Source organism: Apodemus sylvaticus, chromosome 15 (genome assembly GCF_947179515.1).
Source record: "Apodemus sylvaticus chromosome 15, mApoSyl1.1, whole genome shotgun sequence".
Classification (NCBI taxonomy): domain Eukaryota; kingdom Metazoa; phylum Chordata; class Mammalia; order Rodentia; family Muridae; genus Apodemus; species Apodemus sylvaticus.
Window position 1 is genome coordinate 2,689,561 of NC_067486.1, and position 27,034 is coordinate 2,716,594.

A 27,034-nucleotide genomic window follows, 5' to 3' on the forward strand; every position below is an offset into this window, starting at 1 on the left:
CAGTGGCACACCTACTCCAACAAGGCCACACCTACTCCAACAAGGCCACACCTACTCCAACAAGGCCACACCTACTCTAACAAGGCTACACCTCCTAATAGTGCCACTTCCTGGGCCAAGCATATACAAACCATCACAAAGGGTTGTTAGCATCGTGATCTGTACACAGGGGGGAACAGGGCTGTTTTCATTCATTCATTCATTCATTCATTCATTCATCACTGTCATTTCATTATCATCCACAGCTCAGACATGAATTTATGACTAGAGAGATGGTAGGTCTTTGTCTGAAAATAAAAAATAACACGATATTATAAAAAATGTTATGAATTGGTATCCTTAGGAGAGAGAAGGAGAATAGAGTAAAATAGTGTATTCCATGGGAAAGGGAAGCCCAGTTAGTCATGTCTACTTATACACGATAATTTCCTAAGAAATCTAGCTGCTGCCCAGCATTATGAGCATTTGTGACTACGTGTCTATCAAAGTCCCGTCTGGATGGGTGAGACTTTTTCAGGTGTCTTACAAACAGCAGGTGACCATTGCTTCTTGTTTACTTGCTTGTCTGCCCCACCACGAGTCAGCACACTCGTGTTAGTGCAGGGGTTCTGGGTTTTGAACTAGGTTCCTCACACCTGCCCAGCAAACACTTCCCCAACTAGGCTTTGTGGAATCCAGTGTTGTGTCTCCCTGTCTCACTCCACACCCAGCGTCTAAAAGTTAACCGGTAGAGCAAGACAAGAGAGCTTGACCCTTGAGTGTGTCTGTTGTACATGGAACTGCACTGACAACTTTATTGTGTCAGTTAGGAGAGGTTAGTCTTTGCTGCAGAAATGAGCAGCCCTAAGATTCCAGGGGGTTGCAAGAGAAAACCGCATGTTTCTCCCACAGTTCAGATCATCGTCCATGAGACACCGAAGTCATCCTCTGTTCCTTACCAACTGCTGCCCACATTCTGGTAACTTGATTAGCTCCCGTAGCTGGCAAACCGCAGAAGCACTCTCTTGTCACTGCCACAGTGGGCGTGACGGTTGATTTTGATTGTTTAAGAGATTCCTAGGGCATCAATGAGGTCCACCTCCCTAACTCACTGAGTTGAATGCCAGCCTTGCTCATGAATTCTCTAGTGTATAGCCTAGGAAGGTGGGACAGTAGATCAAAAGATACAGGGCTTCCCTTTCCAACCTAGCCTTCCTCCTGCGGTAGGAAATTATCTTTATTGCCCCAATTGTGTAAGCATCAGAGCAACAATCACACATTGGGTCACCAAGGCCAGATTCAGAAAATTGGATTTTATTTGAGAGGGTGATACTGTAGATTCATCATTCCTAGGGAGAATTCCAGCTTCTCGGGTCGTTCACAAACTTATAGGCTGCCAGCATTGGGCGCTTCCTGATCTTTATACACAGGATTAAGCGTCGGTCTAATGAAAAGGATTAGTACCACAGACCAGTGAACTCAATGGATGAACTGCCAGTTCGTGTGATTCAGCCCCTACCTCTCCATGCCACCACACCCAGCTTTCACGTACAGAATTTTTTATTAGATATTTGCTTTATTTACATTTAAGATTTTATCCCCTTTCCTGTTTCCCCTTCGAAAACCTCTATCCTATGCCCCTACCCCCTCTCAACCCCTCCCCTATTTCCTGTCCTGGCATTCCCCTTCTCTAGGGCATCGAGCCTTCACAGGACCAAGGGCCTCTTCTCTCATTGATGCCTGACAAGGCCATCCTCTGCTGCATATGCAGCTGGAGCCATGGGTCCCTCCATGTGTACTCTTTGGTTGCTGGTTTAGTCCCTGGGAGCTCTGGTTGGTACTGGTTGGTACTTATTATTGTTCCTCCTATGGGGCTGCAAACCTCTTCAGCTCCTTGAGTCCTTTCTGTAGCTCCTCCATTGGGACCCTGTGCTCAGTCCATTGGTTGACTGTGAGCCATGGGTGTTTTGATCCCCGTTCTAAGAAGGACCAAAGAATCCACACTTTGGTCTGCCTTCTTCTTGAGCTTCATGTGGTCTGTGAATTGTATCTTGGGTATTCCAAGCTTTTGGGCTAATATCCACTTATCAGTGAGTGCATACTGTGTGTGTTCTTTTGTGACTGGGTTACCTCACTTAGGATGATATTTTCTAGTTCCATCCATTTGCCTAAGAATTTCATGAATTCATTATTTTTAATAGCTGAGTAGTACTCCATTGTGCAGCTTTTTCTTTTCTTTTTTTTAATGTGGGCTTTGGGGGTGGAGCTCAGGTGTTTAGAAGGCAAGTCTTGGCAACTGAGTTACCTTCACATTCTTGCTTTGTGGTTGTCTTGGCACAGCCACTTCCTGTTGGACGCAAGTCCTTGAGGGCTGTGGAGTGGGCAGTAGGTGCTCACTAGCATTTTGTGTCCTGAAGTTGCAGATGTCATGGAGCACTCCGAGGGCTATCGCCCAGGCTTCCCATTATCTGGTGCTCGACTACTAAAGCATGGCTCATAAGACATTCCACTGTTTTTGACCGTGGCTCACTTTAGCAGTGTAGACTGTGTCCCAGTCATGACTAATCCTCTGAATTGTGGGTCTCAAACTTTAGATCTCAGAATCTCTTTATGTCCATCATGTCTATTGACACTCGGGGAGATTAGGTAGGGAGCTGGAAAATTTGAAACATCTACTCTCAGATTCTCTCACGTGTGATGTCCATGTTAACACAGAGAGTGTGCTTTTAAGAAAAAAAACTAGCTATATTTAATTGGGGTTTAGAGAGAAAAGTGTATTTGTTACCTGCCTGACAAACCTCTTCAGTGCTCAGCCTGCAGTGTCGGTGGGCTCCTGTGTGTTTATGAGGGCGTACCTGTTTTGCTCTGAGGTAATGTGTAGCCCCTGGCAAACATCCTTGGACAGCTGTGGGAAGATGGCAGCAGGAAAGGCAAACATTGTTCCATGTTTCAGAAAGCAGTGTTGAGGGCCAGTGGTGGCACAGAGGCAGGTGGATTTCTTAGTTCAAGGCCAGCCTGGTCTATAGAGTGAGTTCCAGGATAGCCAGGGATACATAGAGGAACCCTGTCTCAAAAAACCAAAAAGAAAGAAAACAGTGTTGATCTACACAGTCCTTGAAGGGCCCTGGAAACCCCAGGGTGTGGGACCACACTTGGACAGCGTAAGCATGGTACCAAGCGTTTTGCTGTGCAGAGGCCAAGGGGTACATTCTCTGTCCTCCTTCAGTGATCACTGTCACGGTTGGATTGTCTCCATGGCCACTCGTCCTGACCCTCAAAACCTTAGAGTGTGACATTTTTGGTAAAGTCTTTACAGAGGTCATCGAGTTCAAATGAGCTCTTTAGTTTAGGCTTTATTCCACTGTGAGTGGGGTCCTAGTGAAAAGGCCTTTTAGACACAGGCAGGCATGTGCAAAGAGGAGAAATCTGAAGAACAGGAACTTGTCCCTTGGACCAGAGTTTCCAAGCCAACGAAAGTAGCATCAGGAACCAATCTGGCTGACACCAGCCTTACACCAGTCTCCAGAGGTCGGTCTTTCCAGGCACCCAGCCGGTGACAACGTTTGCCTGCTCCACAGATGAACATGTCCGCACTACCCAACATTGCAACTGGGTTCAAAGAGAGACCCAGGCTGCAAACTTAATAAGTTCTTAAGAGAAGGAGGGGAGCTGCCCTTCTGTAACAGGGAGCCATCAGACCCTTTGGGATGCTCTGAGAACTGAATTCTCTGCAGGCTGGCACGGTGTCCAACAGTTATAAAAGTCCTTCCCTCCAACATGTTGATTCCTTAGTTTAAACAGGAAATAGCTGGTAGTTTGCTTGGTTGCTCAAGCCTAGAGCCTCGTGTCCCTGTGTGGGCATGTGAGGGAACACAGAGGGGGACTCCAGGGCTGACTCTCGTCTTCCTGGACCTGGTCTCTGTGCCACATCGCAGGTGGCAGCGACGTGAGGCGGGGGATTTGTCAGTGTGATTACTTCTCTCTGTTGCTGCAGCTCATGTCCCTGGACTGCTTTCCTTTATGGGAGAAGTGAGGGTGTCTCTGTGAAGAAGTGGTTTCCATATATGCCTCGTCTTTGAAAAGTAGTCACAGGCGCTCTGTAGGAACGTTCACAGAGGTCCTGTGTGCAAGGACGGATGGAGGTTCCCAAGATGCACGGGGCAGGGATGGCGGTAACGTTTTATTAGGCGTGGCTTCTGGCCCGCACATGGCAGATGCATCACACATGTTTTGATCGTATTTCATTTGAGGATAATAAAACTTAAAAGACAGAATTTTCTGTGTGGAGTCCTTATGAGGTGGAAGATATTAATCCGTCTCAAGGAGATAGACTCTGGCTTTTGGCCAAAGCAGCTAGAGGGGCTCATGTTCTGCTCCCCCATCCCCAGCATCAGGTCTTATCCTTGGCCAGGAGGACACCACATCTGCTCCTTCACTGGCTTCAGGGCGTTTTTAGGCGGGGGTCTTTTATTTATTTATTTATTTTATACTCCAGATTTTATTCCCTTCCCCCGTCCTGGTCCACCCTCTGACTGTTCTACATCCCATACCTCCTCCTCATCTCCCGTCTCCATGAAGATGTTCCCACTATCCACCCTACCCAACTAGACCTCTAAACTCCCTGGGGCCTCCAGTCTCTTGAGGGTCATTTAGGTGCATCTTCTCTGACTGAACCCAGACCTAGCGGTCCTCTGCTGTGTATGCTGTGAGTGGCCTCATATCAGTTGGTGCGTTCTGCCTGTTTGGTGGTCCAGTGTTTGAGCGATCTCGGGGGTCCGGGTTAATAGAGACTGCTGGTCCTCCTACAGGGTCACCCTTCTCCTCAGCTTCCTCTACTGGCTTCAGTTCCTTACATACATATTCTGACCTCCCTGATGCTCTTCTCTTGATCTTCCTGTTCCTTCACTGGCTTCACGGTGTTTTTAGGGGGGAAGGGAATAAAATCTGGAGTATAAAATAAATAAACAAAAGACCAAGTTCCCCACCTCCACCACCAGCAACTGCCTCTGGCTTAGCTACGGCCAGGGCTGCAGCCCTGGTCACTCCCCAGCTCTTACCTGAGCCTTCTCCTGACAGCTCTGTGTGAGAGACGCCACCGGCTCCTCTCCATCTGAGCCATCTCCTTCCTTTTCTCTTATGCACACTGCCTTCCTTCCCACCCAGTTCTCACCCACTATGACATGGGTTTGATCTGCTTGGTTCAGGAGCTCTGTGCTGGGGTGGGATTCTGAATACCCATTGAGGTCCTAGGTGCTGCTTCTTGCCCAAGAGCAAAACGAGGTTTAATTTTCTCCATAAATAATCTGCTGATCGAGTGAAGGTGTTTACTCGGAAGGCAGTTGACATCACTGAGGAGCATCTAGAATGGAAAGTTCAGTACACGCTTGTCGAACGTACAAGAAAATGTTCTTTTGAGTACACCGTGTAACAAGAAATGACCTCCCTATGAGGCAAAGGTCTAACTTTTCTGAATGAAGTTATTTTGACCCAACCCCATCTATTGTGTGCAGAGTGACACAAAGCCTGTGTTAGTATAGAAATGTCGATGGCAGGTTGTTAGGGCAGCAAAACCAACCTTGCTTTTCTGTCATGTGGGAAGATGTGCCTCTAACTCATTGCCAGAGGACGCCCTGGTGGTGCCCACCCCTCTCGTGTTGTTATGATGAGCACAGTCGAGGAATCATGGCACCATCTGAAAAGTAATGGCACGAGGAAAGCTTGCCTCCGAAGGTCACACCCTGAGAGCTTGCTTCCTCCAGCAGCTACATCTGCGGGGACTTGGATCACCCAGAGACAGGAACTTGATACAGCCCAGTAAGTTAGGAAAATCCCATCCTGCAAGAGTAGCCCTTCCAGGACAGCGTCACCCTTTCCCATAGAGGGAGGTGGCTTAGGAGAGTGCTGGGGTAAAGCTGAAGTGCAGAGACACAGAGAGTCTGTAAAGTAGGGAGAAGCCAGATGAGCTCTTGACTGTTGCCTGGTTAATGAATGTCCTGGAGGGGATGCAGACCTGATGGTGCCGTCCACAGCTCACTGCGCTTCTCGGTGCACAGTGCCAGACCAGACTGCTAGATGAGGGCAGAGAGTAGGAGCTGAAGGTTTGTTAAAGAATTATAAATGATTTAAGTATAGTCACCCCTGGTTGTCTGAGAGTGCTGAGAACTTTCTTGGGTACCAAAGTTCAGATGGAAAGGGCCCTTAGAGTGAAACAGCTCTCTGTGTTCATAGACACTGTGCACGCTTCCTGTAGTCAGCTCTTCGACGTTTTCAAGCTCCAGCCCAGTGGTAATGTTGAGTGAATACTTACACTCAATTGTTAAGGGATAAAGATCAAGAAAATAAGACTGCATGTTTTCAGTAAAGAAGACTATATTTTCAATAAAGAAAATAGGACTGTACATTTTAGAACAGATTTGGGGTTCTGTCTTAGATAGTATTAGCTTGCTGTTCATTGACTCTATAGATGATGGACCTGGAGACCTTCCAGGTAGAAGGCTTGTCCCTGTAAGGCCAGCTGCTATCCACCCCCTGACACTCAAACACCCACAAACTTAACTGTGTTTGCCTTGAGAGCAAACTAGGAATGTTGAAGATACTGGCTTGCATGGAGACACAGGGGACATTAGGTCTTACAGATACTACCTATTTTCATCAGGTAAATCCCATGGACTAGAAGTGTGATTGGAGGGTCATTGGTACAATGTCACATTGTTATTTGAATACCCGCCTCTGATACCAGGGCCTATAGTAGCCTGCCTATGCAAGTACCACCCCTCTTGTGAGGGGTGAGTGTGGACATTGGTCCAATGTCTTTGTTTTCTTCACCTCAGAAGCTCAGTTGTTAAGATCTAGCAGTGACCCTAAATGACTACCTGGCTTCCAGGGGTACAGTTCATTAAGCCTTAAATTTTTTTCCCATTTATAGTATGTTGGTATTCACAAATGAGTAGAAATTGGTCAAGTTGGCTACATTGAGAGAAGGGAAATGGGACTTATCTTCCCTTTGAGGGAAGCTGCTCTTTAGTGCCATCACCTGCCAATGCACAAGGTTGGTTGTGCATCCTGGATGAATGGTGACTTTGAAAGCTCTCCTTCCTCAGAAGAGAAGTAGCCTCACAGACTGCAGGCAGCCACCCCCTCCACACCCATCCACATCTCCATTAGCAGCCACATCGTGAGGCTAAGGATCTGTGTGGGGCCTGCGACAGCTGTGTACCGAAAGCCTTCCTGTTCCTCCACAGTGGATAGGTAGGGACATCTGAGATATCCTCCTGCAGGAAGTGAAGAGGTAACCAGTCACAGTGTAATCCCGAGACTCCTGTGTAGGCTGCACTGAGAAATCAAGCCAACTAGCTGGTGAGGAGGTCAGGCATGGTTTGAATCTTCAGACTTTTAAATAGCATTTGGGACTTCCAAAGGAAATATATTTACAGAGGGGCTGAAGCCAGACGCCAGGAGAACCCCCTGTTGAGTGTGATTGATGCTCGAGTGGTTAGGATTTATAATTCAACTGTATGGGGGACTGATGTCAGCGCTCCCAGAGTTATAAAAACCCAGTCTTGCTGGCAACCTCCTTTTGAGGGGGCATTGAAAGTCTAACACCAATGGGGAGAACCCTGTCCCCCAGGCTACATCATGGGGAAAGAACGAGCCCAACCTGGAGTCTGCCTGCCTGCACAACGCGTTTGACACACTAGATGCCTGGTCCCCTTCCTGTGCTGCAACCAGGGGAGATTTATGTCCTGGAAAATCTTCTGTAGAGCTTGGGCTTAGCCTGCTGGCCCCAGGCAAGGAGGCGACACTGTTCATCCAGAAGAAACGCCAACTTGGCAGGGCCTAGACCCTCACAGTGGGGATGAATGCTGGTTCTGTGGTGGGTGTGAGTCTAAAGGTTCACATTTGTGTCCGTCTTATACAGTGTGTGGCCTGTGCCTATAATTAGCAGAGGAAAGTGATAAAAAAGAAAGGGGAGTTTAGAACCCTATGACAACAGTAGCAGCTCCACGTGTAAGGCTCTTCTGCCAGTACCCCCATTTCTGAATGTCTTTTCATCAGAAACATGTTCATTACGAATGGTGAATTTTACATAAAGAACAGCTAGAATTTTCACACAGGCAGTAGGGTCGTAGCCACACTGGAAGACACAGAGCTAGCTCTAGGGCACAAGCTAACGTATTCCTGCAATTAAAAAACAAGTGTTCATATGGTGTAGTGCATGTGCATGCATTCATGTGTGTGCACATATGTATGGGTGGGAGTGTCTCCCTGTGCATGCATGTGGGATGTCCAAAGGCCAGAGTTGGTATCTTCTTCAATTACTCTCCACAGCTTTTGAGACAGTGCACGTCAGTAAACCAAAGGCATTGTTTCAGCCAGACTGGCTGGCCAGTGGGTTACTGGCGTCTTCTGTTTCCACACCCTGAGGGTTGGGGGTTTTAAGCGCACACCACCATGCTCAGCCTTTGTGGCTGCTGTGCTTGAGTTCAGGTCCTCCTCACGTAACAGGCACCGCACACACCAAGCGATCAGCACAGTCCACAGCTAGTCCTTACTATTAACACAAAGATGTCTATAAAGAGATGGGAAATTAAAACCATAATTAAAAAAGTATGGGAGTACATAATCTCCCCTGGTTGCGGCACAGGAAGAGGACCAGGCATTGGATGGAGCTAACACAGCGGGACCTACAGTTATCTTCTAACAGAAGTTTGTCTACAATAATGTTCATCTTACCTCATATCTACTCAGATGGAGGAGTCCTTGTATGGCAGGGAGAGAACGCCGCCAGTTAAGTAGACCAGGTTTTATTTGGGCGTGAGATAGGGCCCTAGCCAACATTAGGGACCAGGCCCTCACCGAGAAGGCCAGACGGTTGAAGCCCAGGACGTGAAGAACACCAGGTTCTGCCCAGTGCCCTGTGCTTATGCTATTCCTGATGTGTCCCTCCTGACACCTGCATATCAGATCCACCATGACCTCCACTTCAGGAAACTATGTCCATTCTTTAAAACCTCAAGGCTGCTATAAAGCCTTCCTCTTATGGAAAATTTTAGCTTGCCTGTTTGAAGGCACGAGATAGATACCTGATGGACAATTGCTGAGCTGGAGACAGAGCTGTGGGAAGAGGCCAAGACATCTGCTGCTTCCTTCTCCCTCTTGCCAAGGTTCTCCATTGTGCCAGAGTTTTCTCATGAATAAAATTCTTGACATTCTATGGAAAACAATGAATCCATGTGTTGGAGATTCATGGAGGAGACCCGTTCCAGATGTGTAATGTGTTATTTTTAGCATAGGTGGTTTCTGTGGAGGCCAAGCACACAGGGATGCCTGGTTTTTACGGTCTGCCTCTGACAGACCAGAGGAATGCTGGCTGGTTCCTCTCCTCAGAGAATTGCCATAAAAGAAGAGAGGTCGGGAGTCCCAGCCTGTGGCCTGGTGTATTTCACGCTCTCGTGACCTCAGTCATCTGAGTCTTCAAGTCTCAAAGATCAGAAGGGCAGGGTGTGGTCATGGAATTGTTCACAGATCACCATAGAAACACTGCTGTTCTGCTATTGAAAATCTCAGTACATTTTAGGAAAGTATAAAGGGCGTCCTGTGGGGATGACCTGGGACGATGGCTCAGTGGGTGACAGTGTTTGTTGTGTACACAGGAGAATGGAATATGAATCCTCAGCACCCACAAAAAAGTGGAGCATGACTGTGGTGACTCTAGTCTTGAGGGGCAGAGTGAAGCAGTCCCTAAGAGCTCTCTGGCCAAGATGGTAAGCTTCGAGTTCAGTGAGAGGCCTCATCTCAAAGGAGGAAGACACCTGATGTTCTGCTCTGGCATCGTGTGCACAGGAACATGTGCTCACACACTCACATGTATGGAAGGCACATACTAGACCACACACATGTACGAGCGTGTGTGAGCATCGTACATGTGCATATACATACTACCACACACAAGGCATGGCGAATAGTGAATCACACATCTCAGGAATTGGAGGACATTCAACTGCATACCATGTGCTAATCTAGATGCGCTGATTCTTTTTCCTTTCCTGGTGTTGGGGATGAAATCCTCGGAACTGTACCACTGAGCCACACCCCGTGACCTTTGGCTTGTTCTAGAGAAGACCGTGAACATGCCAGGAGCATGCCTTCTAAGGGACAAAGCTTCTACTGAATCCATATCAATGTGGAATTATAATTGAAAATCCACAAGAGAAGGAGACGAGGTACTAAGAAAGCTAAACCACACATGGTCCGGGTGACCAGTGTGCTCCTAGATAATAAAGGTCCTGTATTCCTCGGTCCCCTCGTTTGACCAGTGATTTAAACTCAGTACATCCTAAGGAGAAGTGACTGATCACAGGCAGGAGGTTGTGTAATCCTCTCCCTATCCAGCTCATTAGAATAATATGTCTGGAGATGGATAACTCTGCTTCCAACTGTGTGAGGCCTTCAAGTCAGTAACATCAGCTTTCTCAGAGGCCATAATAATTTGCATATTTCCAGGCGTATAAAATTTTTACAGGCAGTAACTCACTCGATCCATGGAGAGCTGGGTGGCTGTGATCCACACTGCCTCTGTAGTTGAAGAGTTGAGACTCAGAAAAAACAAAGCTGATCTGGGTGAATTTGAGTGTGCTCCTCGCAGCTTCCTGGAGGAGGGCGTTCTTACGCAGGGTTCTGACTCAGACTTTCCCAGACTGTGTTTCCCACCAGTTCCCAGCAGACTCCAACATGGAAGAGGAAGGATTTGAGACGAGACAATGGTGGTAGACCTACCTGCAAACTGGGGTGTTCTTCCCCCGCCCTAGGACCAGGACTGCTCCGTTCTATAAAACCACCTCCTGTTTTCCAATACTTCTCCAGATCCCTCCTAAAAGCAAAAGAAACTAAATAACAGGGCTGGGGGAGTGACCCCACAGGTAGCAGGGCTTGCCTACAACACAGGAAGCACTGCGGAGCCCTGAAAAGCCAACCCGTGCTCTAGCAGCTGGTCCTATGCCCCCTGCCACAGAAGCAGCACTAAGGGCACTCAGTGGGTTTAAATGTGGAACACATGGCTCTGGGAAGGAAACTTAAGAGTGGCTATGAGAGGCGTTGGGGGGAGGGTTTGATAGGAACATGTTACATGCATATGGGAAATCCTTGGGTAGTTAATAGGAAAATGATCATCTTAACACAGGCCTGTAGTCCTGATGGTTGAGGGGTGGAGGCAGGAGGATCAGGAGGTGAAGATGATCCTCCCTCTACTATGTAGTGAATCTGTCAAGAGTCCGTGAGATCTTGTTTCTGAACAAAATAAAAAACTCAACCAGCATCATCTTTTTATGCAAAGGGAATTGCTAGAAACCAGATCAAAATGAAGGCCTCTTTGGTATGTCTGTTCTCTGGGGGACAGGCCAGCAGTGTTTAGTAAACATACAGAAACAAGAATTGTTCAGAAAGGGTCCGGACGGTCTGCAAGCAGACAGCTGGAGTGAGTGACAAGGTGTTCATATTCATTCTGGCTCATGTTCCCACTCGGGGGAGGGGGGGAGGGGGGTGTTTTTTAGGAAAAAAGGAAAGAACTTATTATTATCAGATATTTTAGTTTTTTTTTTTAATAGAGGGTGGTTTATTTTTGTTTTGTTTTGCTTTTGAAGTTTTTCATAGCCTTGTGCATTGTATATCTAGGGTGTTGCCCAGTGTACCCCCAAACCCTTCCTTTGCTCATTCCTCTCCCCACGCCCCTTTGTACCCTGTATACCTCTGCTTTTATGTCATATCTACGTGTGTTTTTATATGTGTCCTTGATTATGTGTATAATCTAGGATCACAACTGAGAATAAGCATTAGACAGTTGTCTTTCTTACACTGGCTTCATTCAATTAATAGAATCTTTGTCAATTGTATCCATTTCCCCACAGAAAACTCTTCCTTCTTCTAGAACTAATTTTTTTTTTTAAGATTGATTAATTTTATGTATCTGAATACACTATCACTGTCTTCACACACACCAGAAGAGGGCATCGGATCCCATTACAGATGGTTGTGAGCCACCATGTGGTTGCTGGGAATTGAACTCAGAACCTCTGGAAAAGCAAGCAGTCAGTGCTCTTAACCGCTGAGCCATCTCTCCAGCCCCATTATTCTTCCTTCTTTATGGAAATTCATTTGTATACTTTTTTTTTTGAAGTAGCCCTATTTTTAACTGATCTGTAAGACTCAGAAATCATGTGTGATGATTGGGCACCATGTGGCATTTCCCTACATCAGATAATTAGGTTGTATGGGTGTGGGCTCTCCAGTCATTCTTTTCCAAGGACTCGCTGACTTCTCCCAAGCTGCTGTCCCAGCTCCTTCTGTTCCTCGTGTATTTGAGGGCAGATTGCACACTGCTAAGCAAACACAGAGGGAAAACGGCTTTAACGTTGTGTTGGTTGGAGTTCTTCATTTCCCAAGGCACACTGGCATCTCTGTGTCAAGTGGAACAGTCTCTGTGGGGTTTTCCCATAAAGTTCCAATTATTCGAGTTTTTAAGCTTTCTGCTTCCTGACGGATGCCTCCTTTCCTTGTTCTGCAAAGTCCATTTTTTTCTGCAGGCGTCTGCAGTTCCGTCTTCTTAGCCTCCATGAGGTTAGACAAGCTTTGCATATTAGTGTCCTTCATGAGAATATGAGAAGGAAAATACCAGTTTTTCTCTACACCTACCCCGCACTCACTCACTCATCCATGGTGGCCATGACACGTGTGTGCACCCCACTGGTAGCATGACACGTGTGTGCACCCCACTGGTAGCATGACACGTATGTGTACCCCACTGGTAGCATGGCATGTGTGTGCACCCCACTGGTAGCATGGCATGTGTGTGCACCCCACTAGTAGCATGAACAGTATGGGCTGCAGCTAGTGGATCATGTCAGGAAGCTGTTTGATGCTAGAAGCACACGGGGTGATGGTGGGGATGGGGGTGGTGGTGGGGGATGGAGGGGTGGTGATAGGGGAATGGAGGGGGTAGTGGTGGGGGATGGAGGGGGTGTTGATGGTAGTTCTTATGTTTTATTTAGTAAGTTCTGCTAGTTTAATTAAAAATTTCTTTAAAGTCTATATGTCTATGTAGCTTTGTTTGCTTATTTATTTATTTATTTATTTATTTATTTAAAGTCTGTCTATGCAGTGTATGCTAGAGACCCACATTCACTATCCTCCTGCCTCAGCTTCCCCAGTGCTGGGACCATAGGCATATGACCAAAAAGAACAACAACAACAACAACAAAAAAAAAAAAACCCAAAAAATCCCCCAAACCCATAGATCATTGTGAGTTGAAATCCAGTGAACTCAAAACAAGATGGAACTGGGTGTGGGCCTCCACAAGGAAGGATCTGCTCCAGGCCTGCTCTGAAGATACAGGGAGAAGCCAAGGGAAAACATCTTCTAGAGAGAGGAAGCAGTAAGTGGATGCAGGAAGGGAAGTCTTCAGTCTCTGTGTTACTGAGGTGATGTCTCAGTGGCCATCTTAAGGAATGCTTGATCTGTTAATAAAGATAAGCAACTGTATATGCCCTTGTATTTGTTAATTCATGGACATGTATATGTGTTTTCATGTATATGTGTACTTCATTGTGTAAGCCCTCATGTATGAGTCTGTGTGTGCTTGTGTATATATATGTCTGTGTATGTATGTGTGTTTCTGTGTATCTGTTTGTGTGTCTGTATATGTATATGTCTCTGTGTGTGTGTGTGTGTGTGTGTGTGTGTCTGTGTGTGAGTCTGTGTCTCTGTTTCTATACAGTCCTGGGTCTCATTCCCTTAGTGCTGGGCCAGTATTACAAGTTGTAAATTGTTAGATACTGAAGCAATGACATACTGGAAGAAAACACTGTTAGATGGACTTAGTTTTGCCTACATACATTTTCCCTTTGAGGTTAATCCAAGTTTTATATTATATTACATATATATACATATATACATGACTAAAATAGCAGTGTGTTAAATTAGAAAAACATGAGCAGAAATCAAGATGCTGTGTTCAGTGTGCAATGCTCCAGCTTCTTCTTTGAAGAACTGAAGAGGGAAGAAGCAATATCAAGGGGCATGGGGGGACCAGGCCCTGTCACAGGCATCTCCCATCTTACAGAGCTTGGTTCTCATTGTGTGTTTATAGTTACATGATTCATTGGAAGGCTGCAGTGTCTAAACTATAAGAAGCATAAGGGCTGTGGGGGTGGGGAGACAGCCCTGCCCACAAGGTGACTGCTTCTTCCATGGGGTGCTAAGCTCAGTTCCCAGAATCTGTGTTTAAAAAAAAAAAAAAAGCTAGGCCCAGTGACAAGAAGAACTTCCACTCCAGTGCTGGGGAGGTAGAGGCTGGCAATCCCTGGTGTCAGCTTGGCCTGTTGATGAGTTCTAGGCAGTGGGAGACCCTAGCTCAAAGGAGGAGAAAGGCCACCAAACTGAACAAGGATGGGACCCGGAGAATGACAACTCAGGTAGACTCTGGGCTCCGTGTGCACACATGCACAGGTGCATGAATACACATATGCACACAGGTACACACACACACATGTACACACACACTGAAAATGACATTCCCTACAGGCTTAGGGTTGTAATGCTGTTGTCCATGGTGGGCCGACCCCAGGTGTGTTGTCTGTTTCGTGTACACTGTTTCCCCTGTAGATGTAAGGGGTTACATGTTCCTGAAGCATCTACTGTATGCGCCTTGTCTTAGGAAGAAAGAAGAGGTAAATAACAGAGCCATAGATAGCCTAAGCTATGCGATTGCAGTAGATTCATTGTCACCTATTAAAGTTCTCCCACTGGCACCAGCTCAGACGTACTTATAACCGCGACCCCATCTGCTCTCGTTTTCCACAAATTATTTGTTAAAAGTAGGCAGACATCTATCTGCAATAAATGTGGCCCAACATGTGCCCAGATCTTTGGATACAAATAATTAGATTATCCAAGCAAAGAGCAGGTTTCTTGATAAAAACTATCACTTAAGAAATAAGTAGTGGGTCAGGACCCATTGCTGTGAATCCCCTGGCCGTGGACGAGCATGGATGCGGGAGATTCCTTGCTGGCTTCTAAGACTCTCTCCACTTCCCATGTCTATTCTTTCTGGCCTGTGGGTTTCTAGGTGTGCATCCTCTCGTTCTGTTTTTACCGCGTGCTCTCTTCAAGCTATTCTTTTTCTAGGTCATTCTATTTATCTTCAAGTTAGGGCTGATGATAAAGTGGGTGCTTGCATCAAAATTGACAACCTGAGCGAACTCCTTCCCAGGGACTCCATCTTAGTTAGGGTTTTACTGCTGTGAACAGACACCATGACCAAGGCAACTCTTATAAGGACAACATTTAATTGGGGGTGGTTTACACATTCAGAAGTTCAGTCCATTATCATCAGGGTGGGAACATGGCAGCATCCAGGCAGGCATAGTGCAAGAGGAGCTGAGAGTTCTACATCTTCCTGGCTTTCAGACAGCTAGGATAAGAGTCTTAAAGACCACACCCACAGTGACACACCTACCCCAACAAGGCCACACCTTCTAATAGTGCCACTCCCTGGGAAGAACATATACAAACCACCACAGACTCTCATGGTAGAAGGAGAACTGACTCTGACCTCCACATGTTTTGAGCGAAGGAGCACACATACTAACCCACAAATAAGTAACTGGACTTAAAATATTGTTAGATAGGGCATTTAAGGACTCTGCTATGTACTGCCCCCATCCACCCTCTTGCTTCTGATGTCAGCTAGACAGAGGCTGGGGCTCAGCTTTGGGGAATAACCCTACCCACAATGCATCGGTCCAGTTTCTATATCACTCTCACTGTGAACACTACACCTCTTTCCGAAACCTTGTTTCTGTCTGTTGTAAGAATGGTAACTGAGCTTAGAGGGCATCATGAAACCGAGCGATTCTATCCCATACCTCAAACATGTCACCCTCTATGGCACATGGCATTAATTTGCATTCACTTTGAGCAGAAGCCATGACAGTTGAAGCAGTGGAAATGATTCATGCTAAGATACAGTTGGCACCCAGAGCTGGGAAACCGTGGAAATGATGTAGCTTAATCAAGAGTCTGTTGTATGCAGTGTTCCGTTTTATTCCTTAGTGGGTCATGTGTTTGTGAACATTGTCAAATGATATTTCACTGATGGTGGGATGATGGTAGGACGAGGCTGCATAGTTCACATGAGGGGATGTGAGAAACAGGTCTGTACTGGAATATCAGGGATGGGAGCTCAGACAGGCAAGCTGCTATTGGTGGGGGTGAGACTGGATTTCAGGGTACGTGGCTCCCATGCTAGATGGGCTTAATTATCAAATCATGATTTCCCATAAACCTCGAGGGCACTGGAGATGGTTTTGGAATCTGCTTCCCCCAGAGGTTGACGGCTGGATGTCTTCTGAGCTTTCTGAGCTTTCAGAAAGCGTGGATGGTCACTTATCCTGTCCTCACCAGTTCTGTGCAACACAGCTGGTCATTCTGTGAGATTTTCTCCCTGTCAACACTTCACCATTCCAGGTCTTCAAGCAAACTCAAGTGTGGTGGATTCTCTGTATGAATAATGGAGTATTTTCATGGACCTTGGCAATCACAGATTGGAAACTAACTTGGGCCAAGACCCTGATTGTTTAGCTTTTAGTGAAATGAACCTAACAAAGCAGTCATCTGTTACAGAAAAGCCTTGGGTTCATGGAAGGTGTGTGTAAGAGTGTATGTGTGTCTCTGAGTGTGTACGTGTATCTATTTATGTGTATCTGTGTATGCATGTGTCTGTGTGCATGTGTTTCTGTGTGTTTATGTCTATGTGTACATATCTGTTTCTGTCTCTCTGTCTCTGCCTCTGTCTCTGTATGTCTGTGTCTCTCTATGTATTTGTTATGTGTGTTTATGTATGTGTTTGTCAGTCTATCTCTTCTCTCTGTCTCTGTGTGTGTGCATGTGTGTGCGTGTGCATATATGTGTGTATGTTATGTGTGTGTGCGTGTCTCTCTGTCCATCCATCTTTCTATGTCTCTCTGTGTGTCTGTCTCTGCGTATATGTGTGTATGTATATGTCTGTCTGTCTGACTGTCCATCTCTCTGTCTCTGTCTCTCTCTTTCTGTGTGTGTGTCTGTCCATCCATCTCTCTCTGTCTCTGTGTGTGTCTCTCTCTCTTTGTGTCTCTGTTTCTCTTTCTGTGTCTATGTGTCTCTCCCTCCCCCACCCGTGTTTTGTGTGTGTGTGTGTGTGTGTGTGTGTGTGTAATGTGGAGGCCAGGAGAAGTCAGTGTCGGTTCTTCTTTAATTGTGTCACTGGTCAAGAAGCCGGGGGTGGGGAGGAGCAACTCACATCTCCATATACTCATTGCTGGGTTTGGGGACATGTATGATCACTCCTGGCTTTTTATGCAAGTCTTGAGAGGGTCCAAATGCAGTCTTTAAGCTTGCACAGCAAGCACTCTCCCCTCCCCCACCCTTTTCTCACAGCACCCTGTAGTCTTTCCCTGGAAGTGTCAGTAACCATCTGAAGTGTGAAGTTTTTTTTTCTTTTTGTTTCTTGATGGAACTGTTTTGGAAGATTTTTAGTATCCAAATACAATTTCTTGAACATATATACTCATTTCGATATTGTAGTATAAAATATAATCTAGCAAAACCTTTCCTGTTTCTGAACTGTTCCTTTCCTTGATTGTTATGCCAGGAACAGGACCAAAATTAAGATGTTTCTGTTGTTGATATTGTTAGTACTCAAGTAGGATTAAACACCTGAATGTCAACATAGCAGTGCCTTTTTGTTCTGGGGACAGTTTGGTTAGAATTTATAGGCTGCTTTTAAGATCAAAAAATGGTCTTGGGAGGCAGCCACTAGCCACATCAGACTACCCCAACTTTCCTGGAGCAACAGAACAAACACCCCCATACACTGGCACACCTTGATTTAAACTGCAGGCCTTTTTATAGCAGTGCGGAGACGTGGATATTAAATTTTGGGCCGTATTTTTTTGCCAGATTTTAACTGCTGCTGAATTTTGGGTTCAGAAGTAACCCCAATCTCTGCCAAGCCCTGGGGCTGAATGGTGCAGAGCCATAGCCATGTAATCTAAGGCTCTGCAGATGGACGCCTGGGCAGGTAGGCAGGCAGGACAGTGGGCAGCAAGATGGCCAGCTAACAAGCAGGCAGCCAGGAAGCAGGGGCATCAAAGGCCAGGTCAGAAAATCTATCCAGAGCTGGAGAATCCCCATGCTTCTGGGCCCCACTCAGCTCTCCTTTCTGGTGTCTACCCATCAGGCTCAGTTCTTGCCTCCCTTTGAAGTGTCAGCCTCTCCCTGCATGTAAGGGGCTTTGTCTTACAGTTCTGACTTGCAAAGCAAATAGTGAAGCCTGTGTCTATAGTTGAACTGGGAACAAACTTGTTTGGATCTGTGGCTGGCTTGTCTTCTAGAAGCTAGTGACACAGGGCTTAGAATCTACTCCTCAGCTATTTTGTTTTTTGTTTTTAATCTCCCTGGGGTATGTGTGTATGTGCATATATTTGTGTGTGTGATATGTATATATATATGAGTGTATGTATGCAGTGTGCATCTCTGTGTCATGTGTATGTGATGCGTGCTGTAGAATGTGTGTGCTATAGAGTGTGTGTGTGTGTACCTGTGAGTGTTTATGTGTGTATGTGTGTATGTATGCAGTATGTATCTCTGTGTCATGTGTGTGTCATGTGTGTTGTGCTGTGGAGTCTAAGTGTGTGTGTGTGTGCGCGCGCGTGCCTGTGAATATTTATGTGTGTATATATGTAGTGTGTATCTCTGTGTGTCATGTGTGTGTCGTGTGTTGTAGAGTATGTGTGCTGTGGAGTCTAAGTGTGTGTGTGCATGTGCCTGTGAATGTTTATGTGTGTATGAGTGTATGTATGCGGTGTGTATCTCTGTGAGGCATGTGTGTTGTAGAGTGTGTGTGCTGCGGAGTGTTCTAAGTGTGTGTGTAGGGGGCGTATTATTTGAGGAGCACTTTTGGGCTTCCATTTAGAACAAAGTCCATATTTTACCCCCTTTGAAGCATTTATCCAAAAGTCTCAATCTTTTTAGAACCCTTCCCCTCATAAAACGAGGCAGTGGAGTAGTCGGCTTATATTGCTTCCCTCATTTTTATACAGTGCTGACTCGGAGAAGAACGTTCTGAGAGAAGAAAGGGTGTGTGCCCTTCTTATCGCTAGCGTTTAAAGGCTTTCCCACTTGAATTCATCTCAATTAACTTTGATTTCTTTCTTTAGAAAACCATGTGTTGAAATTATACTTTGCCAGATGTGAGAGGCTTCTTTTCCGATCGTGAACACTTAGCCCTCGTTTCAGCAGAGCTGTTCAGTTCTTCTCACCAATCCTGTTCCTCATTTATTTCCCCAACAGCTTTGTTTACAAGAATATCTTACTTTATCTTGAGAATAAAAATTTTAACTTACTGTTTCTTTTGTTGCTTTTCAAGACCTCTATTTTTTTAATATGTAGCCTCCCATCTTGCCAGTCCCTTCTGTGTAACCTGTTTTTGCCAGTTTCTGATATAAATCACTATTTATTCATGAGTCTTCTCATCAGAGAGCCAAAGGTAACATTACACAGTCTGTTATTCTCCACAAGCCTTGCTTAAGTCCTTGTGCCCAGCAAGGAGTGGGGGCAGCTGCCAGCCTTGCTTTCTGTTTTGAGTGTGTCAACCATCTACATGACCGTAGTGGGGCGTGGGGGACATGCCCAAAAAAATTCAACTTCAGTCATTTATTGGGCTTTGGGGGACCTCTTAGAGCCACAGCTCTGAGATTAGAGTCCTTAACTCATACATCCAGTGGGACAAGAAAGACTTGTAATTCATACGCCTTGACATCTAGGGTGCCACTGAAACCCCCATCTTCCTGGATTGCACCTTCACAACCTGTGTGTGGATATTGGTTGTATGGCATAGGTAAGAAGCCCATGGCACTGTGTGCTTACCTGTGGCTTTCTGGCTGATACAACACACCATCAGTTTCTGTTTAAACTCCAGCCATGGTGTTTTCCAAAGTGGTGCAGAGCTGCCACAGACTGAGCTTTGTCTGTGTGCAGATACCTGCTACTGCATTAAGAGGCAGGGAGAGAGTTCCTTCACCTGCCTCTTAGGCATCGACTCAGCACAATCAGCCAAGGAAGCCAGCGTATTCAGGAAACAGGGGTTCTTTGTCCTCAGGGATGAGATGGAGCAGTGAAATACATGAGGGCCGAGCCAGGGTGGTGGGAAGTACTCTGAAAAGTTGTGGTTTTATATGCCTGGCAGGACTTCCTCTTTAGTACCAAGCTATGTAAAAATGCCCCTACTGATGGTGAGCAGATCTTCTCAAGTGAAGGTCCACCTGAAGAATGAGAACAGCGTGCCAATGTGGACACATTTCCCAGTGAGACCAAGAGTCAGCAAACAGGTGTGACAACGCACAAGTGTCCACAAAGTCCTTAGCTTGCCTTGATCAGCTCTCCCACAGTCAGCTCAGCTCCACTGGCCCTGGATTATGATGACAAAGGTTTCTGTGTCCTTTCCTCACCTCTCCACTGGCTCCCAAGTTCAATTTAAAAAAATATCCGGGGCTTAGGAGATGGCTAAGTGGCCAAAGTGCTATTTGTAGAAACATAGAGGCCTGAATTCATATTTCTAGCACCTGTGTAAAATCCAAGCATGACAGTATACACCTGTAATCCCTGCGCTGTGAGGCAGAGACAGGGGCATTCAGGTATGCTCACTCTCGCTAGGAAATCAAACTAACTAGTAAGCTCTGCCTTCAGGCAGAGTACCTGCCTCAAAACCAAGATGAAGAACAATTTAGAAAGATACATTTCATCAACCTGTGGCCTCTACACACACACACACACACACACACACACACACACACACGACCTTTGACCTTCTTATTAGTTGATAACCATGCTGAGCAGGCCTAAGGATGGACACAGACGCAGTCATGAATTTTGTCATGGAGGGATTTTTTTCTTGTTCTAGAAACTAAAATAAGATTGTTTCATAATTGCATGGGGTAGCTATACAATGTATCAATCAAGTAAATCAAGTCTGTCTTTGCTAGTTTGCTCGTAGACTCTAAGCAGAATTTGGGCTCACCACCTGCTCAAGCAGAGAAGAATGTCCCCCTTGGGACAATTTTCTGTTTAATTCTCATAAAATAATAAAAAAATACCGGGCAAGGGGTGGAGAGCGCACAAACTAGCTCTTTACTGATCTAGATATTTTAAAATCCTAGTATTTAGAGGCATCTGGGTAATTCACAGCTTTTTCTTTTTCTTTTTTTTTTTTCTTCATTTACCCTCCAGATGTTCACCATCATGGAAGCATTGTTTGAAACCCTATTCGGCTAATAACATAGAGTGGAAAAAGCCTCCTTTGGTGTCGGGTCTCCCTTCACTCTTCCGAGGACCTCTACCTCAGAGGCTCCTGGAGCACAGGGGTCCCACCAGATGCCTAGGTGTCAGCCTTCACCGTTCTTTTTCTAATCCCCGTGACTGTTCTGCACTCTTGTCTGCTTGAATTATAGATTGCATTTGTCAAATAATGACACATGCAATTGGATGTCTTCTAAGACCTTTGAAATTCAACTTCCTCGTGTTGAGATTAAAGTGGGTACCGTCTGCCCCAGCACAGTCCGGGCTAGGGTGCTGGAAACCTGCAGCTAAACATTTCTAGGCTGGGCAGCTCCAACCTCTGCCGTGTGCACTGAAGAAAACAAAGAAACTTTGTTTTCTCCTTTGTGGTGGGAAGCAGAAAGGCAAGCCTTTGCAACTATGTAAAGTGTGGTTCCCTAAGTGTTGGAAATGACTCTCAGCACCACACTGCAGTCCTCTGGCATGTCATGAGTCTGCATCTCTGTTTCTTCATCCAGGAGGCCTTGTCAGTTGTGAGCGAGGACCAGTCACTATTTGAGTGTGCCTACGGAACGCCACACCTCGCTAAGACAGAGATGACCGCATCCTCTTCCAGTGACTATGGCCAGACATCCAAGATGAGTCCCAGAGTCCCTCAGCAGGACTGGCTGTCACAACCCCCGGCCAGGGTCACCATCAAGATGGAGTGCAACCCTAGTCAGGTGAACGGTTCCAGGTAAGCAATGCTGACCCTGCCTGTCCCAGACCTCCATTCTTCTGCTCTGCTGAGAAAGGGTAGCTTCTTTGCTCTATTTCAGAGAGCAAGGCCACTAACTGGGAACATGGGTTATCTTCTAGGAAAACTTACACTTCAGTGGTTTGGGCTGAGGACAGGTTGCAAAACCGGTAGTGTATTTACCGAGAACTGTCTTTGAAGACCCATTGCTCAATTCTGTTTCCCAGGTGCGAGGGCTGGGTGGAAAGGGGGCTTGGTCACATATGGCAGAACTCAGTTCTGGGCTTTTATTGCCTGGAAGAGATGGTGGTCCTATGTTTCTATGGAGACAAAGTATCAGTGAGTGACAGGGCAGTGTAGCATCTGACCAAGCCACTTGATTTTGCTTATGGGCCCCGCTTGTATGCAGCCACGGCCTCAGCCTGCTGTCCCTGCTGTTGCTGTCCCCTCTTAATGCACAGTGCTCTGGTCCCCATTTAAGCTTCTCAAATCTCCCACAGCTGCTGCTGCAATGGGAGTTTGCAATGGGAGTGTGGTTGGCACTTGGGCTGCTTACCACGTCATCCCTGTCAGTCCAAAGCCCTTCATTACACAGAAGTCTGAAAAGAAGTGCAAGGGCTAGGGAGATCGCTCAGTGGGTGAAGCATTGGTCCCTTGAGCATGAAGACTTAAATTCTAATCCCACAAACCTGCATAAAGCTAGGAATAGTAGCCTATGCCTGTGATAGACGTTCTCTTGCAACGATAAGTGATGCAGGCACCCTGGGGGCCTGTGGGCTAGCTTATCTGACATAAACACTGTTGAACTACAAGAAGACCCTGTCTTAAATAAGCTTCAAGGTGAAGGTGGACTCTTAAGGATGTCCTTAGACTTCCGTAATATATATACTAAGGCATGACATTTTAAAGGGGGAGGGGAAGGAAAGAAGAGAGGGAGGGAGAGAGAGAGGGAAGAGGGAAAGGGAGAGGGAGAGGAAGAGGGGAAAAGAGAGAGAGGGAGAAGAAGAGGGAGAAAGAGGGAGAGCGGAAGAGGGAAAGAGAGAGGGAGAGGAGGGAGGAAGAGGGAGAGAGGAAGAGAGAGATGGGTAGTAGCATTCATTTCTATACTATTCCATGTATATCCATGGGAATGAATGTAAAACTCTTAGAAAAAGACAGTATGATTTATTTTGAATGTCCTACAATCTCCATTTATATACAAGGTCCTAAGAACAGTTTCCACTTCCTTGTGCTTCAGGAATACAAAGCCCCTTTGTACCTAGCAGATCACTGATCCCCCGATCTAAGGGGAATGCCTGTTCCCATTTGATGGGCGAGGAAACCGCCGAGCAGGCGTTGATTGGCTGGCCAGTCTAGACGCCACTTAAAAGGAGTTTGGATACAAACCAACATTACTGGGCTCGACATCCAGAATGCTTTTCATGCTGAGGCTATGAGAGGGTCTCTTTGTTACACATGTGTCCCATTGCTAAATATGTTTAAAGCCTTGTGTTTCATAAGTGCTGGAAATCATTGCGTCAGCTGCTAGTGCAATATTAAACCAGGTGTCAATCACAGCACCTCCGAGGAACTGTTAGAGGCACGGTTGCTGGGCTGCGTGGGAAGGCGGGCAGTCATCAGCTGGCCCACTCCTCGAGAAGGTGGTCATTTCCGTGCATCTAGCTTCCATCCATGCTTGACGTTTTGTTTCTTTGCTTGCTTGGTTGCTTTTTATTTGTGATTCTTTGAGACAGAGTCTCATTATATAACTCAGGCTGGCCTTGAACTCAGGATCTTCCTGCCTCTGTCTTCTAAGTAGTGAGAATGTGGGTTGTACCACACTACAAATTGCTGGAGTGGAGGCAGGGCTTAGGAATGCCCGTCATCCACTGAGAGCCTCAGCATTTAGAAGCTGAGAACTGGGCATGGCTCACCTATACGAGTGGCAACAGGAAGGCTCAGTGCGTGGCTGGGTTGATTCCCTGCATCTGTCAGGTCTGCCAAGGACTTGGCCCGCCTCTATCTCTTGGTCCTTAGCTCAGTGCCTTCTCCTAACTGCCTCTGATCTGGGCTTACATGGGGTAGTCTTCCTGTGCTCTCTCTCTCTCTCTCTCTCTCTCTCTCTCTCTCTCTCTCTCTGACACAAACACACACACACAGAGAGAGAGAGAGAGAGAGAGAGAGAGAGAGAGAGAGAGAGAGAGAGAGAGACCCTTTGAAGCCAGGTTCAAGTTCAGAACTTGTACCTTGGCTATGGAAATGGCAAGGCCCAGCTGTTGAAGTGGCGACATGAGAGACCTGCATTTTATAGCCTTGTTCTTGCCAGAGCAAGGCCCACCTCTATTCCCATGGGGCAGAGCCTCTGCTCTGGCTTTCTTGGTCTGTCCCTAGTCAGTCAGTGTATAGGAACCAGCAGAGGAGGAAGAAGAAGATAGGAGGCAGGAGAGAGGGACAGTGTGGCAGGATTCTGCCCAACCTCCGGCCCTCTTTGCTAACAAGCTTCTGAAATAAGACTCAGGTGTCAGTGTCAGCAGTGTAGCCATTCACATGGTCCCTATAAAACACCATAAATGGACAGCAGAGAGAAAGGAACTGCTGGTGTGGGAGCCAGCGGGCAAGCCCCTGTGGGTTTGGCTTGCCCATCAGGATGCTTGCAGACAGAAGCTAGTTTTAAGTTGTCCTGCAGACACTGGCCATCACATCCCAGCCTCGGGGTTCAGTGGTAGCTCTGTGTCTCTCCCTTCTTCACTCAGACGTCCCTCCGAGGAACCCTCCTGGGATTTGCAAGACAGGAAGGAGCCCACTGGTGTACAAAACTGAAACCAGCTGCTAGCACTGTACACAAAAGGTCCCGGGTGCACCCGTCTCTCCCACCTGCCAGCCTCCCACAACTCCAGTTGCAGCGAGGTATCCATGGCTCCCTCTAGGCTGGCCATGGAGGCCAGAGCTAGTCTGCCCTAAGGCGTGGCCACACCAACTGCCTGCCATCGCCAGGTGCTGAGGCTCTGCCCGGCAGGCTGCGTGCCCCAGCTCTGTGCACCCCTGGTCCAGGCAGCCAGATCCACAGCTGCCGTGGGCCGTGCCTTTTCCTGCCACCTGCGATGCTACTTCTTCTGCTTTTCTGCTTTTATTTTAAAATTCATAGAAATGTGTATTGTATATTCAGCATATACCAACATACCCGTCACCCCCTTCTTGTTCCTCCACAGTCTTTTGCCAATCTGGACAGTAAGATTTACACTTCTTGTCATGTGTGCATGCGTGGTTTTATTTGTTGGTACAAAATCTGTAAGAACCACAAATGAGAGAGAACGTGAGCTTCTTTGAGAAAGACGTGTTCACTTACTATGATTATTTCCAATTATCTTATTTTTCTTCAAACTACATGCTTTTGCTCATTTTATGGATTGAAAGTAGTCGTTGTGTTTATATTCCGTACTCTCTTGATGACGACCATTGGTGTCTTGCCTAAGGACCCACAGCTTCCTGCATTTCATGAAGCTGGGATTCCGAGATGGACGCTCCACACTCAGGCCTGTCCCCCAACCTCTTGGAGGCATGAACTCATTCATTCTGTCAGACGAGGGTCTCCTTGGGGTGGTGCTCTCAAAGTGAGGTCCTGAGCCAGGACCTGGGATCAAGAGCTCAGCCTACCGAGATCCCCAGGCTCTGGGGTCACAAGAGATGTGGGCTGAGTCTGCACAGCACAGGGCACTCCGGTGTTCTGGTGGCTGAGAGGCACTGCTTTGGGCACCTTTGAGGGAAGTGAGAAACAAGAACCCAGTATCCAGGTGCAGGGCCAGTGAGCCGGGTTGGGTCAGCTCCGCAAGTAGAGGGAGGGCGGCTGTGCTGGAGGCCTGTCTGTCTGTCCATCCGCACGGGGAAGCGAGTCTGGTAACTCACGCTAAGGACTCTGTCAAACCTGGCAGAGTCAGAGAGGTGAGAGACTATGTTCCCTGGGTCTTGCCTCTCTTGGAGCAGCCTGGGAAGAGAAATTACCTGGGACCCGCCTCCCTCCAGCCTGTGGCTGGATAACGAGATGCTTTTGATGCGTTATTTTGAAGTATTTTTTTTATTTAACTTGATATAGTTTCATGTATCTAAAAGCTAGACTTTGTGTGGTGTAGCTGAGGGTAACCTTGAACTCTTGCCGTTCCTGCTTCCACCTTCAAAGTGTCTGAGATTACAGGAAGTGCCACTACACTTGATTTAATCAAGTACTGGGAACTGAACCTCGCACCTCTGGCGTGTTAGGCAAGTACGTGACCAACTGAACCGCACTTCCTGCCTCGTGATATACCACTTTAGCCACGTGCCCTGTGAAGTGTGATGAGGGTCATCGAAAGGGGAGTGGGCCATTCGATTGGCCCTGTGAACTCAGACTTGATGGTTATGTACAGTCAGTCCCTCATTCAGCTGAGTTTCTTAAGCACCTACTGTATACACAGTCACCGTTCTAAAGACATAGCAATCAAATCCTTTGCTGCTGGCTCTCTAAAGGAAGAAGGCCACCATTTGATCAGCTGACTTACTAAAATACACAGCAGGGTAGATCAGCGCACTTAGAACACAGCATTTGGTTAAAGACCCAATGGCAAAGAAAGATCCCTCTTGATTACACAGTGGAGAATATCCCAGGTTAAAGGAATGTTCTGTGCAAAGGCCCTGTGATCAGCCAGAGGGCTGTCCATACGTAGTGACCAGGAGGAGGAGTGGGGAGACGTGAGTTTGCAGAGCATGCCTGTGAAGAACATCAGCTTCACTGTGGAGCCAGCCTGGATGCTTGCAGGCGAAGGAGAGAGCTCCGGCTCTGCAGGACTCCCTGGTGCCTGTGCTGAGGCTGAGAACCTGATGCTCCTACAGGGTACTGGGGGGTGCTCTGCAGAGGAGGAGAGTGGCCAAGGGCAGGGAGAGGCATTGCGGGCTGAAAAGGGAGGTGGTGTGCCCTGCTACCGGGATGAACTGTGTGAGGCAGG

The 27,034-nt window shown here is 46.9% G+C and overlaps 1 protein-coding gene across 7 annotated transcripts in view; it reads left to right on the top strand.

Moving 5' to 3' along the window:
* The window catches only part of Erg (ETS transcription factor ERG), a 223,881-nt gene that overhangs the window by 152,723 nt on the left and 44,124 nt on the right, over positions 1–27,034 (top strand). For all 7 annotated transcript variants that reach the window (XM_052158552.1, XM_052158553.1, XM_052158554.1 and 4 more), the window contains one exon: positions 21,862–22,079. In XM_052158552.1, the coding sequence (XP_052014512.1) occupies positions 21,862–22,079 (218 nt within the window). The remainder of the gene's footprint in view (positions 1–21,861; positions 22,080–27,034) is intronic.